Below are 15,539 nucleotides of genomic sequence, written 5' to 3' on the forward strand. Positions count from 1 at the left end.
CTCGTTTGCCTGCAGTAGATGCTCTATGCACAGCACCATCTGCTGCCGGCAAACAGTCATTTTTGTGACTGCACAAATGATCTATTACCCGATGAATGAGTGTTTGTTAGCAATTATCTACAGGATTCTTTACAGTCAAAGGATTGTGAGGAGAATGGGGGAAATGGTTAATCTACTGCGAGAATTATAAATATAAGATAAAATATAATCAACAATTAACTTCTTAGTGACCACAAATACGCCTTTTTACGGCAATATTAAGAGGCCTTAGTCTGGGACGCCCCTTTTTACGGCATCCTAGTCTAAGCGCTGCCCAGGTCTCTTGTGCAGCGGAGAGCAGTGGCTCCTGCTCTAATGGCCCAGACTGGCGTAAGCTCTGATCCGGGCTGTTTAACCCCATAGATGCCAGTGTCAATAGCTACTGCGCCATCTAAGTGGTTTAGAGGGAGGGCGCTACTTCTGTGTCCTATTGGCACCCTGCGAATGAGATCACTGGGTGCCGATGTCTTAGCATGGCATCCCGGGGCCTAATGAAGGCTCCAGGCCCGATTGTAGAGCATCGACATCAGGCTGCGCTTCTCTGGGGCAGCCTGCTGGCGACTGTCAGTATAGCACTGACAGTATAATACAATGCACTGCATAATCAGTGCAGGATATTATAGAAACAATCAAAAGATCGTCTGTTAAACTAAGTGATTAAAAAGTTTTATTAAATAAAAATAAAAATCCAAATAAAAAATGGAAAATTTTCCATTGTAAAAAAAAAAAATGCTTTTTAGTTAAAAGAATTTCAAAAGTAAAATCCTCTCCACATATTTGGTATCGACCCGCACTACACAATTATCATGTAATTTATCCTGTATGGTAAAAGCCGAAAAGAAAAATGGTGTTTGTCACCCAGGGCAGGTCCTTTCTCTGGCCCCCTTCCGCCTTCCCCCTAATACTTGACCACATACCTCTTACATCCAGGGACATCTCCTGTCATGTAGAACTTCTCTTTCCTCTTCTCCTCTGTTTGACCCAGACCGCCATGGCAAATTCTTTTAGCCGCACCTCGTCTCTACGGAGTTTGTAATACAGACATGTTAGATTTCTCAGTTTTTCCATCAACCTCCGCATCCTGGTGTCCCCACAGTGTTATCCTGCTGCCACCCCCAATACTGTGCCCGTTGTGCCCCCCAATGCCCCAGGAACTATACTGCTAAAAAAAATAGTGACCCCAGTAGACATAATTGGGGTCATTTATCAAACTGGTGTAAAGTAGAACTTGATTTCCAAAAGAGCTGTCAAATATGTAAGGTGGAATCTGATTGGCTGCTCTGGGCAACTTAGCCAGTTCTACTTTGACACCAGTTTGATAAATTACCCAAAATGTCCCTATAGTGTCCACAGCAGTTAAAATGCCCCCTAGAGTGCCCCCAGTAATAATAACACCCTATATTGTGCTCCAGGCAATAATCCCTGTATAGTGTCCCCAAAAATAATAGAATTGCCCCTCCAGTGCCTCCCCAATAGCAAAGCCCTGCACACTGCCCCATATAGTATTTTTTCCACACTGCCCCTCATAGTAATCCTCCCATAGTAATTCGCCCCCCAATGCAGTCATTTCCCCCACACTGCCTCCATATAGTAATTTGCCCCACAGTAAGTTCCCCCCACACTGCCCCATACAGTAATTTTCCCCACACAGTAGTTTCCCCCAAACTGCCCTCACACAGTAGTTTCCCCCCACACTAGCCCCATACAGTAGTTTCCCCCACACAGTAGTTGGCCTCACACAGTAGTTTCCCCCACACTGCCCCATATAGTAATTTGCCCCATACAGTAGTTTCCCCCACATTTGCCCTTACATAGTAATCCCTCCCATAATTATTTGCCACCACATAGTAATCCCTCCCATAATTATTTGCCCCCACATAGTAATCCCTCCCATAATAATTTGCCCCCACACAGTATCTCACCATAATATTTTCCCCCACATGTCCTCCTGTGTGTCCCTCCCCCATGTCCCCCAAAGTTGGCACATAAAAATAAAAAAAAAGCTAAATATTTACCTGCGCTTGCTTGCAGAGGAAGGCACGCACACTTCACTGTGCTGCTGCGTCCCGACACAGGCACGCGCAATGACGTCATCACACACGCCTGCGCCGGGACTTTACTACTGCATTGGCCTCACATGGTTATATCGATGGAAAAATAAAAAAAGTTATAGCTCTTGGAATGCAACAAAATAAAAAATAAAAAAAATTCTTGCTCGTTATGGCCCAAAACAGGCTGGTCTTTAAGGGGTTAAGGAAAGAAGTGCTAGGATTGTTTAGTATTTTTCTATATTTTTAGAGTTTTGTGTTCCGAGTACCAGGTTTGGATAATGAATGGAAATCCTCGTCATCTAAATCCAAACTTTTGTTTGCAGATATGTTCCCAGCTGAGCGATCGACTGGAGAAGCAGCAGTCTACAAACAAAGCTGAAATTGAGAAAATCCGGGTAAGTTCACACTGACTGAACCATGGGTCATGACTTTTTGTCATTAGATTATCATGCTGTGTGCATTTTCCTAATAAACTTCAATTGATATAATTTCTCCTGCGGCAATAAAGTTTGCTGAAGCTTGTTACATGACTACAGACATTTTGTTTTGCTAGTCTCAGTACCTGCATCATGTATGAATGCCAGAGACCTCTATAAACAGCCTTCTGTATTCTGAGAATCAAAATTCTGTGTCGCTGCACTTTTGTGTTTCTTAAGAAAGTTTAATTAGGGAGTTAAAGGCTATGTAAAACTTCAGAAGCATTTTTTTATGATTATGTTACAAATTTTTGGCTAAAAATAATGTTTTCAATTCAAATGGTAAACTGTTTTTCTAACTGTGTGACTGATACTTTCACTGGGGAGAGAGCACCTTAATAGGTGTGAGGAGACTTATAGGCCATACATGCTCTTCTGGAATTCTGGGAAAAATGGATGCAAATGAGCTCATGACAAGCTCCACCTCTAATGCCACCAGATTTAAGGCAGCTATCCTATAAGTCAATGTTTGACCCTTTAAATAGGCCTTGAGACATGACTTTAATTACATCTGGTGGCATTAGAGATGGAGCTTGTTTGAGCTAATTTGCATCCATTTTTCCCAGAATTCCAGAGGAGCATGTATGGCCTATAAGTCTCCTCACACCGATTAAGGCGCTCTACCCAAGGATAGAGAGTACCCCCCAAATCCTGACATGCCTCTCATCCAGTTAAGCCAGTACTCTCTGCTCTACACTGATGGCGGCAATCACCCTAAAACAGCTGTCTGCAGATGAAGTGCTGGCTTATTTAATATTGAGGTCTTGTCTCAAGGCCTATTTAAAGGGTTAAAGATTGACTTATAGCAGTAATGGCGAACCTATGGCACGGGTGCCAGAGGCAGCACTCAGAGCCCTCTCTGTGGGCACCCACACCCTGGAAAAAGTCTATGGTGTACCAATATGCATTAGACTTCTCCTGTCAGTCATCAGTGCAGGGCGCACCATGAACAGCACAGGCAGCGCACTGAATGTAGGCAGGATATTGTAGATAAATTATAAAATACATGGAAGATATACTATATTGGACTGTAGTATTCAAGGTACATTGCTGTGTTGGCACTTTGCGATAAATAAGTGGTTTATGTTGCAGTTTGGGCACTCGGTCTGTTAAAGGTTCGCCATCACTGACTTATAGGATAGCTGCCCTACATCTGGTGGCATTATAGGCAGAGCTTGTTAAGTGCTCATTTGCATCTCTTTCTTCCCTGGTACTTTCACTTTGTGCCGGTCATCTAATAAACCTTATCTCTAAACTACTGAGAGGTCATAAACACTTATTTAAGCCACATTCGTATCAGTAAGATAAGGACTGAGCTATAATGAGGAGCTCATAGAGCAGAGATAAGGAGTCCGTCTGCTCCTGTTCTGGTGGAAAAGACAGAAAATCCAAAGGGTTCTACCGGAGCTCTAAAAAGAAAAAAGGAAGCCATAGTTTTAATAAAGACCAATTAAAAATATATATTTTTAGCTCAAAATGAGTACAATGCAATAATAAAAAAAAAATTGTTCTCAAAGGTGTACATAGCCTTTAACCCTTTTGCTACCGGTGCCGTACATGTGCAGCAGGTGCCATGGCCCGCGGGTCTCTGCTGGGCCATGGCATAGAAAAAAAATATATATATAAAAGTTACACCCCCCTTTCGATATAATAAAAAATTAATACCGTACATAAATAACATTCTATTAAAATATAAAAATATTTTTCCAATACGGGGAATGGCATAATGGATAAAAGGGTCAAAATGGGCAATTTGCAATTTTTTCATTGCTTCTCTTGCCCAAAAAAAAAAAATCATAAAATGTGATCAAAAAGTCACACACACTCCAAAATAGTATCAATAAAAATTAAACCTTTCAGGCCCGGGCCATTTTGCGTTTTTGTTTTTCACTCCCCGCCTTCCCCTAGTCCTAACTTTTTTATTTTTCCATTCACATACCCTTATGAGGCCCTTTTTTGAGGGACAAGTTGTACTTTCTAAAGGCGCCATTTACAGTTGCATATCATGTAGTGGGAAGCGGAAAAAATATTCCAAATGGGGTAGAATTGGGGGGAAAAAATACAATTCTGATAAAGGTTTTTTTTTGTTTTTTTTTTATTACACTGTACACTATGCTGTAAAATTGGCCTGTTATCTTCATTCTCAAATTCAGTTTAGTTCGAACTATACCACACATGTATATTTTTTCTTGTGTTTTAAAACTGAAAAAAAATTAAGACCTTTGTGGAAAAAAATATACATTTTTTTAACCATATTCTGACCCCTATAACTTTTTTGAAGTTTTGTGTACGGGGCTGTGTGAGGGCTCATTTTTTGCAGGACGATTATTTTCAGTGATACCAATTTGAAGTGTTTTTGATCACTTTTTATAAAATAAATTATTGGGTAGTTGAAGTGACAAAAATTGGCTGTTTTTTAGCTCTGTTACCGGAGCCGAAGTACGCAACTTCCGCTTCGGGACTGCGAAAATGCCGTGGTCACATTTGACCACGGCATCTGAAGGGGAAAATGTATACGATCAGCCTTATGACTGATCGCATACATGTGCTGCAGAAACCCAGCGGCTACAGCGCGCGTGAGCGGGCGCCATGTTAAAAGACCGGCCCGATGACGTACATGTACGTCATTGGATGTGAAAGGGTTAAAGATTGTTTCCCAACAAATGAGCCCCACACAGCTCAGTAGATTTAACTATATAAAAAAAAAAGTTATGGGGGTCAGCATATGGTGTAAAAAAAAATACATTTTCTCATAGTTTAAATTTATTTTTACACTATTTAGAAAAAAAAAAAATATATACATATGTGGTATCATTGTAATCGTACTGACCCAGAGAATGAAGGGCACGGGTCAGTTTTTCCACTAACGGAACGCCGTAGGACATAAAACGCTGGAGGAATTGCGTTTTTCTTCCAATTCCACCCCATTTGGAATTTTTTCCCGCTTGCCCACTACATTGTATGCCATTAAGTGGTGGCATTAGAAAGTACAACTTGTCCCGCAAAAAATAAGTCCCCATACAGCTATGTGAACAGACAAATACAAAAGTTATGGCTCAAGGAATATCGGGAAGAAAAACGAAAAACCTCCGGTATCCTAAGGGTTAAACACAGTGCTGGTCTCTAATATATTTGCCCAGGTATCTCAAAATCTTCGAAGCCATTTAATGCAATATTATATATTTAAATTAAATTGTTCCCAAACATAAAATGTTAAAAACATCCTAAATAATTTTTGTAGTAGATTTTATTTATTGATTTTATTGTTTTTGTAGCAAAATAGGCCCCTGTTTGGGCCTGTCTGCAGTGTTTTTCACTGTCGCACATACAGAACCTGTAAACTATAGTCATATATGTGTGTACAGATTCTGTGTTCTACACCTGTAAACTGCACTTTACTGCCATATGCATAGTGCCCATACTGCACACAGCAGAGCTCTCCAATCTTATCTGTGTTCCCTGATGAGTGGACATAGCAAACATGACATATTAGTATAGTAGGCCAGTATAGGGCTGCATAGATTAGTGCCAGGTTCAGGACGGGGTCTCCCTTGTCAGGGCGGTTACTCTGTGGCTAGGAATCTTAGGGCAAACATAGTGCGCCTCCCCCAGACAACTCTGCAAGTGAATGCAACCAGTCCTGCTCACATTCTAAGACAGGTTGCTGGCGGCCATTTTAAATCATACATGAAGAACCCCTTTAAAAGTTGAGTCTTATGTTTATTCACCTGAGTAGTTATTGAAACTTTAATAATGACATTTTTTATATCTGCACACTCAGAATCCTATACCTTCTGTATGGGAGAAAATATATGAAGACAATGGGGGGGGGGGGGGGGGGTGTTGTACCTTTTTGAGTGCAGTTGGAAACAGGAGGAAAAACCATAAGTGTCAGCCAAGCATGGCACTTTCCATTATCTGGACATGGTGGAACCTGTCTTTCCAGATTTAGATGTATTGGTGCTGAAGCTAATTATTAAGTAATGTGTATTTGTCCTGACTCCCATAATCATTCTCGGTCTTTAACCACTCAGCAAAAGGTGGATGGTTGTGAACGCTGCAGAGAGTTCTTTAACACCGAAGGAAGAGTGAAGTTGGTCAGCACTAAGAAGGAGAACTCTTCTGAGGAAGACACTGATGAAGAGAAGGAGAGTCTGAAGAACCAGCTACGGGAAATGGAGCTAGAATTGGCTCAAACTAAACTTCAGCTGGTGGAAGCAGAGTGTAAGATACAGGTAAACCATCAGCGAGGGTCCTACTCATAAGGGCTCATGCACACGTCCGTATGTATTTTGCGGTCTGCAAAAAACGGATCTGCAAAAAATACAGATGACGTCCGTGTTCATTCTGTTATTTTGCGGAACCGGACAGCTGGCCCTTAATAGAACAGTCCTATCCTTGTCCGCAAAGCGGACAATAATAGGACATGTTCTATTTTTTGTGGAACAGAAATACGGACAAACGGAATGCACACAGAGTAACTTCCGGTTTTTTTTTCGGCTGATTTTTTTGTTTTTTTTGGACGGACCCATTGAAATGAATGGTTCCACATACAGTCCGCAAAAAAATGGAATGGGCACGGAAAGAAAATACATTTGTGTGCATGAGCCCTAACACTCATTAGGGCAGTCGGCCTTATCTTTACAGGAAAAGTAAAGTTGTACGCTATTAAATAGACTTAATGGCAGACATTACTCTGAGGATGGATTTGTAGGACACTGTCGGAATTAAAGTTCTACAAATCCCTAAGAGCCTATTGTCAGATGTCTCCTATTTGTATATAGGCCTATTCTCTACAATACGTAGGTTCAACTGGTGCCCATGTTCCTTCAATAGCAGTTGACAGTTAGACGATGCCAGACACCTGTTTGAAATTAAGCGTGCCTGAACTTTTTCTCCCCCAACATAATTTCTTGTGGCGGAGTCGAGAGTTCTCATACACATTAAGGGGGTAATTTACGGACAGATATATACCACTTTTTGGCGTATATCTGTCGCAGATTGTGGCGCAAAGGATATTATACTCTTCCCCCATTTCACCACACATGGTAGGTCAAAAATGGGGCGTGCTGTGGGCCGGAAAAAGAGCAGCCAGCAGGCCCGTCTCATTCGTCATTTTCTACACCTGTTTTAAGCATAGAAAAGAGTCTAAATCTATGCCAGCAAGGGAGCTGGTGTAAACTAAGTGGAAGTCCACCGGCACCTCTACATAGTGCAGTAGGGTCGAAGACTAACATCTAAATCGCCCGACTTCATAAATGTCCCCCTAAACTGTTTTCCTGTCCTGCTGAAAATGACCGTTTTGGATGACAGTAGTCTAAGGTGTATGGATGGGGACTTTAAAAGACAAAAGTTGTTTGAAGAAGTTGATTTGGGCAGAATCAGCCAACATTCTCAGGTGTATGTGTATATGAATCCAATGTGTGTCCACCAACTTCACTTGATGAAGGGCGCTTCTGAGCCCCAACATGCGTTGTTTTCCAATAAAGAAATCCACTTCAAGATGTCCATGCACCAGATGATCCATTTGTGCCTGATCAAGTCTGTTCCATGTAGAGTTGCTCTGCTTGTTCAGTCCACAGTCTGTCTTGTGCAAGTGGACACCAGCTTCAGCTCTCAGGACACATTAATATGCCCATTTGCTCATCTGGGCCTGCATGTCTTTGGTACATTCAGAGGAAATTACAGCTAAATACTTGTTTGGTTTGCAGTTGTCATGTGTATATGGCCAGTTTTAGGCTTCTAATATATTTTTACATGGTTGCATTTCAGGATCTGGAGCACCATCTTGGCCTTGCCATAAATGAAGTGCAAGCAGCAAAGAAGACCTGGTTCAACAGGACCCTCAGCTCCATAAAAACAGCCACTGGTGTGCAAGGAAAAGAGACCTCTTAACACCCCCAACTCATGTAAAATAGTTACGTCTTTATGAAAACATGATACCTTCTGTTGCCTTCCTTGGCCAGATATTTTGGTTTGCCTGTATGTAAGAGGACCAGCAGTGCAGCATGGCAGGATGGTAGTACGTCTGTGCTTGTCAGATATATGTACGATAAGGTATCTCTGGCCTCCTATTAACACCTCCAGAGAATGGTGAAGAAAAGACCTAGCTTTCCATCATTTACGCACTGTGGATTCCATTTTTCTCTTTTTAAATGTTCAGTGACGAGGAATTGTTCTTAAGGTAACAACGAAATAATGAGTAATCATTAGGCCTTTTTCCATATGCAGAATAAGGACATTTATAAAGCCACTGAGCTTACGAAGCGACTTGTACGTTATGGAATCATGAGCTGATTAGTCGGTGCTTGGCCATGAGCAGCGGTGATTCTTAATGCATCTTCGCTTAATACAGTTAATACCAAAATCAATTTGTTAGGCTTAAACTATTGCAACACATTTATTTTTTGTTCTTACAACCTGAGATGGAGTTTTATTATAGACTAATTGTCCTAAACTGCTTTAAAAAATACTGTATTTTGAGCTGCTATAAACCTATCATAGGGGGTAACACGTCTTCAACATCAAAAGCTCAGCCTTTTTAAGCCCCAGATGTTAAATTATGTGGCCATCTAATAATTCCAAGACGTATCCCTATCGTGTACTGAAACCGTAGAGTTCACTGAAATATATGATGACAAAAAGGAGCCTCATGCCAACCTCACGTCTAGAGCAGGTGACTGTTATCTCCATACCCACCATAATGCTAAGAAGTGGAATGAGACCACGTTAGTATGTTGTCCTCCTTTCTAGTGGCCAATGCAAGTTTGTAGCCACAAAGCACTGTCTGCACCGTGTAGCTGTACAGCGTATCTATGTGTTGCGCTCACTCAGTCAGGGAGGTAGTCCACAGATACCGAAGAAGGTCGTTGAGAACAGTCAAATATCTTCAGATGGCCTGTTCTCCAGGCAACTTACAACACTGAAAGGGGCTTTTGTTCTCTACTTTCCTGGGTTTAAAGCACTTGTCTTTGTCTTTCTGGCAATGTTAGTTTGTTCATTTCAGCTCTCACGCCTCACAGCTACTGTTATAGAATTTGTATATAACTTGTTAATCCGTTAGCTCTTGTTTTGTCTGGGGCCCGCGGTAGATCGGACGGCAATTCTCTGAATGCCTCAAAAAGGAGCAAGCAACAGCTAATATCTGGAGCCATTAATGGACCTTTACAGAAAAAGATCCTGAACAGAAGACTCATATTTAATCTCCAGCAGCTTTGGAAAGAGTGGGCCAATTGTTCTTTTCCCCACTTAGGAGAGACTCTCTCAGATTGCTCCACTTCTAGGGCTAGTATGCAGCAGTATGAGATCTGCACTTTAGGTGCTAAACACAACGCACGCGTCATTCCTTTGGAGTTACAATGTCGTGTAGAATTCAGACATAGAATGGCGGTTTTGCACCTTGTACCTTTTTTTTAATTTATACTTGGTTTTGTTTCGCTCGCAGTTGCTGCATCAGTGATAACGTTGTTTTAAGTGTAAGCAGGTTACACTAAGAGGCACTGGTTTGTGTATATATGCAGTATATAAAAAGTTTGGTTTATTTTGTATATCTACTTTTTTCTTAGTTCCTGTACTAACGCTAGCTACTGTAAAAGTTATATATCTGAAACATAACATGAACTGCTAAAGATTTCTTTCCCATATCTGCTACAGACGTCCTTTATTGTTTTAAAGATAAAAAGATTGCTGTTCTTATTTTCAAAGTGTGCTAATAGTGCTGGTGTAGGTGCGGTGTGTAAACCCAATGAACTAAAATATAAAGTACTATTAAATTTGACTACTGAGCACTCTATTTCATTTCACTGAATACAACCTCACAGAGTCTATGGAAAACTCTAATTCATAAACACATGACTACTGATCAGTGAATTTTGATGATTGTGTTACTTGGGGTTTCCATCACAAAATCTATGTAAAAAGTTAAGTGGCTTTGTAAATACCTTTGTAGTACTTCTCTGACCCTGAGATGCAGGTTGTATAACTGCATTCTGCTGGTTATTGGAAACGGTCAACAATTTTTGGGATACACCCTCACAGGTTGACCAGAATTAGCAGGCACTGAGCAAGCAAATGATGCTGAGAGATTTCAGCTCTGCAGCCTGTAGAATTGTAAATTTTGCTTTGGACTATATTGTAGTCTGTAGCTCAAGTTCAGATAAATGGCATTTCCAGGCTACAGATATTGATCACCTGTTCTCGGGATAGGTGATCAATATCATATGGGCGGGGGCTGTAGTACTTGTGCAAGCATTGCATGCTTTTCAGTGTTTACCTGCATGCCTTCTCCCTTGTTGCAGTGTAATTACAGCTATGCTTCCAATTCAAGTGAAAGGAATAGGAATTTGTAATTACATTGCACTGCCACAACAAGGGAGATGGCATAAAGGGCTTGCTCGAGCTCAGTGGCTCTTCAAATAGCTGGTTGACAGGGTGCTAGGAGTCAACCTCATACCAATCAGATATTGATGGCACATCCTCAGCATAGGTCATCAATATCTGGTCTACAGTTAAAATTCTAATAGAAAAAATGGTTTGTCGCCTGTGGATGCGGGATAAACTTAGTCAGGTCCATAAATATTGGTACATCAACACAATTCTAACATTTTAGGCTCTATACACCACCACAATGGATTTAAAATGAAACAAACAAGATGTCCTTTAACTGCAGACTGTCAGCTTTAATTTGAGGGTATTTACATCCAAATCAGGTGAACGGTGTAGGAATTACAACAGTTTGCATATGTGCCTCCCACTTGTTAAGGGACCAAAAGTAATGGGACAGAATAATAATCAAAAATCAAACTTTCACTTTTTAATACTTGGTTGCAAATCCTTTGCAGTCAATTACAGCCTGAAGTCTGAAACGCATGGACATCACCAGACGCTGGGTTTCATCCCTGGTGCTGCTCTGCCAGGCCTCTACTGCAACTGTCTTCAGTTCCTGCTTGTTCTTGGGGCATTTTCCCTTCAGTTTTGTCTTCAGCAAGTGAAATGCATGCTCAATCGGATTCAGGTCCGGTGATTGACTTGGCCATTGCATAACATTCCACTTCTTAACCTTAAAAAACTCTTTGGTTGCTTTTGCAGTATGCTTTGTGTCATTGTCCATCTGCACTGTGAAGCGCCGTCCAATGAGTTGTGAAGCATTTGGCTGAACATGAGCAGATAATATTGCCCGAAACACTTCAGAATTCATCCTGCTGCTTTTGTCAGCATTCACATCATCAATAAATACAAGAGAACCAGTTCCATTGGCAGCAATACATGCCCACGCCATGACACTACCACCACCATGCTTTACTGATGAGGTGGTATGCTTAGGATCATGAGCAGTTGCTTTCCTTCTCCATACTCTTCTCTTCCCATCACTCTGGTACGAGTTGATCTTGGTCTCATCTGTCCATAGGATGTTGTTCCAGAACTGTGAAGGCTTTTTTAGATGTCGTTTGGCAAACTCTAATCTGGCCTTCCTGTTTTTGAGGTTCACCAATGGTTTACACCTTGTGGTGAATCCGCTGTATTCACTCTGGTAAAGTCTTCACTTGATTGTTGACTTTGACACACATACACCTACCTCCTGGAGAGTGTTCTTGATCTGGCCAACTGTTGTGAAGGGTGCTTTCTTCACCAGGGAAAGAATTCTTCGGTCATCCACCACAGTTGTTTTCCATGTGCCTCCGGGTCTTTTGGTGTTGCTGAGCTCACCGGTGCGTTCCTTCTTTTTAAGAATGTTCCAAACAGTTGTTTTGGCCACGCCTAATGTTTTTGCTATCTCTCTGATGGGTTTGTTGTGTTTTTTCAGCCTAATGATGGCTTGCTTCACTGATAGTGACAGCTCTTTGGATCTCATCTTGAGAGTTGACAGCAACAGATTCCAAATGCAAATAGCACACTTGAAATGAACTCTGGACCTTTTATCTGCTCATTGTAATTGGGATAATGAGGGAATAACACACACCCGGCCATGGAACAGCCGAGAAGCCAATTGTCCCATTACTTTTGGTCCCTTAACAATGGGAGGCACATATGCAAACTGTTGTAATTCCTGCACCGTTCACCTGATTTGGATGTAAATACTCTCAAATTAATGCTGACAGTCTGCAGTTAAAGCACATCTTGTTTGTTTCATTTCAAATTCATTGTGGTGGTGTATAGAGCCAAAAATGTTAGAATTGTGTCAATGTCCCAATATTTATGGATCTGACTGTAAATCTTGGGACAAACTGCTTATTTTCCTCTGTGGTGGCACTGCAGTCATCTTGAACCCATGCTGCCAGGATTCCCCACAGAATACATATGATCGCTGGGCGTCCCATCTGGGGGAACTTTGTATCTACTAATTGTCAAGATGTCGTTTAATTAGTATTTGTCCAAAAACATTATATTTTGTAGCAGAAGAAAAAACTATGGTTGGTAACAAGTGGTAAGCATACTACAAGATAACCAAAGTAGTCATGCAGATGGGTATGTTCAAAATAAGGCTCCAGGAAGGGCCGTCCTTTAACAGTACAGCAGATGATGGTAAAGCAGCGAGAAAACAAACTGGTAAGATAGGCAAAGTCAATACACGTGAGCCATGGTCATCAGATTTTCTTAGTGGGGTTATCCAGCAGTTTATATTGATGACCTACCCTCGGGATAGGCCATCAATATCAGATCAGCCGGAGTCCAAAACCCGAGACCCCTACTGATCAGTGTGGCTGCTTCCTGTAACAGCTTATCGGCCAGGACCCCTGCCAATCTAATTATAATGACCTATCCTGTGGATAGGTCATCATTATCAATACCTGGATAATCCCTTTAAATTTGTATTAGATACAACCATGCTTTTTTGCTATCCTTGCCTTGAGTTCTGTGAGGATGCCCATGATCTTTCAAAGTGTCAATGTTCGCAAGTCAGCATGTTGCTGGAAAGTTGCAAGGGTCCTTGCACATTATTAAAGGGGTAATCCCATCTCAGACAATGTGGGCATATCGCTATAATATTGCCCCCATTGTCTGATAGGTTCGGGTCCCAGTCCCGCATCTATCTCGTAAGCTGAGCATGCAAAGTGAAGGAGAGTGCACCACTCATGCTCAGCCGCCCTCCATTCAGTTCTTTAGGGTCACCGAAAATTGCTGAGCACTAGCGCAACTATTTCCGTCGTTGCACTCCCATTAATTTCTATGGGATCGACGAAAATAGACGACCATTCGCTCGGCTATTTTCGGTGGCCCCATATAAATGAAGAGGGTGGCCTTGAATTTACAAGATAGGTGCAAGTCCCACATCCCACTATCTGTGATGGGAATACCCCTTTAAGTGGAAAAGACTGTTTATGCAGATCTTTTTGTCATGTATGTATCATGTCACCAGGTAATTATATCCCCCAGAACCAAGCAAGGAGCAATTTGGAACATAATGTGCAGTGCAGGTTGGCAGCAAGTACCATCTCATAAAAACTTTCTAGGCAGACTTGGACTGTCCCTGTCTTCAACTGTCAGCAGTAAGGCCCCTTTCACACGAGCGAGTTTTCTGTGCGGGTGCAATGCGACGTGAGCACCCGCACTGAATTCTAACCCATTCATTTAAATAGGTCTGTGTACATAAGCGTTTTTTTTTTTCACGCATCAGTTCTGCGTTGCGTGAAAAACGCAGCATGTGCTATGTTTGGCGGATGCAATGCGTTTTTCACTGTTGGTTTGTAAACCTTCCGTTTTTTATCACGCGCGTGAAAAACGCATCAAAGCGCATTGTACCCGCGCAGAATATGCTGCGTTTTCATGCAACGCAGAACTGATGCGTGAAAAAAAAACGCTCATGTACACAGACCCATTGAAATGAAGGGGTCAGGATTCAGTGCAGTTGCTATGTGTTCATGTCACCCATTGCACCCGCGCGGAAAACTTGCTTGTGTGAAAGAGGCCTAATGCAGGATCTTTCCATTCCATTGTTGTTTTATAGCAATAACTGATAAAAAAAATCAAATGTATAAAAAAAACAACCATCAACTATTAGATTTGTTAAAAAGGAAATGCATTTTGTTTTACAGTACTTTGCATTTACTTTACTTTGTAATTGCTTCTGTGTGTCAAATGTAAAAAAGTGACTGCCCCCTCAATCCTAATAACTACTTACAATTGCTTTAGCATTACAAATGCAATTTCTATATATTTTGGTTTGGTTGTTTTTGTTTTTTTTAGTTTTTTTTTTTTTTACTTTAGCTCATTCTTTGCATTACTGCTTTGTTTCAGACACATTGGTAAATCCATTTTCTGCCATTGAATCCCTCTGGATTTCAAGTAAGGGTATTAGCTGGAGTCATTCAAATACTAGAAGCATCCAGTTTCCCTGCAGGGCCCCTTAGGCCTAGTTCACACGAACGTATGGCTTTTATAGTTTTTTGCGGTCCGTTTTTCACGGATCCGTTTTTGAGTTCCGTTGTGTTTCCTTTCAGTTTTTCCATTCCGTTTTTCTGTATGCCATGTACAGTATACAGTAATTACATAGAAAAAATTGGGCTGGGCATAACATTTTCAATAGATGGTTCAGAAAAAAACTGAATGGATACGGAAGACATACGGATGCATTTCCGTATGTGTTCCGTTTTTTTTGCGGACCCATTGACTTGAATGGAGCCACGGAACGTGATTTGCGGGCAATAATAGGACATGTTCTATCTTTCAACGGAACGGAAATACGGAATGCATACGGAGTACATTCCATTTTTTTTGCGGAACCATTGAAATGAATGGTTCCGTATATGGACCGTATACGGAACATAAAAAACGGCCCGTACACTCGCAAAAAAACGTTTGTGTAAACTAGGCCTTAAAGGGGTTTTGCCATCACACACAATGGGGGCATGTCGCTAGGATATGCCCCTATTGTCTTACAATGAGAACAGAGTGGGGAAATTAATGGAGGGCGCACTCCGCATGCTCAGCTGCCCTCCATTCATTTCAATGGGGCTGCTGAAAATAGCTGAGCTCT

At 41.4% G+C, this 15,539-nt stretch overlaps 1 protein-coding gene across 3 annotated transcripts in view; it reads left to right on the top strand.

Annotated features, from left to right (window-relative positions):
• Positions 1 to 10,343, top strand: part of RABGAP1 (RAB GTPase activating protein 1) — a 176,162-nt gene extending 165,819 nt beyond the window's left edge. For all 3 annotated transcript variants that reach the window (XM_044269095.1, XM_044269096.1, XM_044269097.1), the window contains 3 exons: positions 2,414 to 2,485; positions 6,601 to 6,801; positions 8,339 to 10,343. In XM_044269095.1, coding sequence (XP_044125030.1) covers positions 2,414 to 2,485; positions 6,601 to 6,801; positions 8,339 to 8,461 — 396 coding nt within the window. In that variant the 3' untranslated portion in view covers positions 8,462 to 10,343. The remainder of the gene's footprint in view (positions 1 to 2,413; positions 2,486 to 6,600; positions 6,802 to 8,338) is intronic.
• Positions 10,344 to 15,539: the final 5,196 nt, after the last annotated feature.

Source organism: Bufo gargarizans, chromosome 9, assembly GCF_014858855.1.
Source record: "Bufo gargarizans isolate SCDJY-AF-19 chromosome 9, ASM1485885v1, whole genome shotgun sequence".
NCBI lineage: Eukaryota > Metazoa > Chordata > Amphibia > Anura > Bufonidae > Bufo > Bufo gargarizans.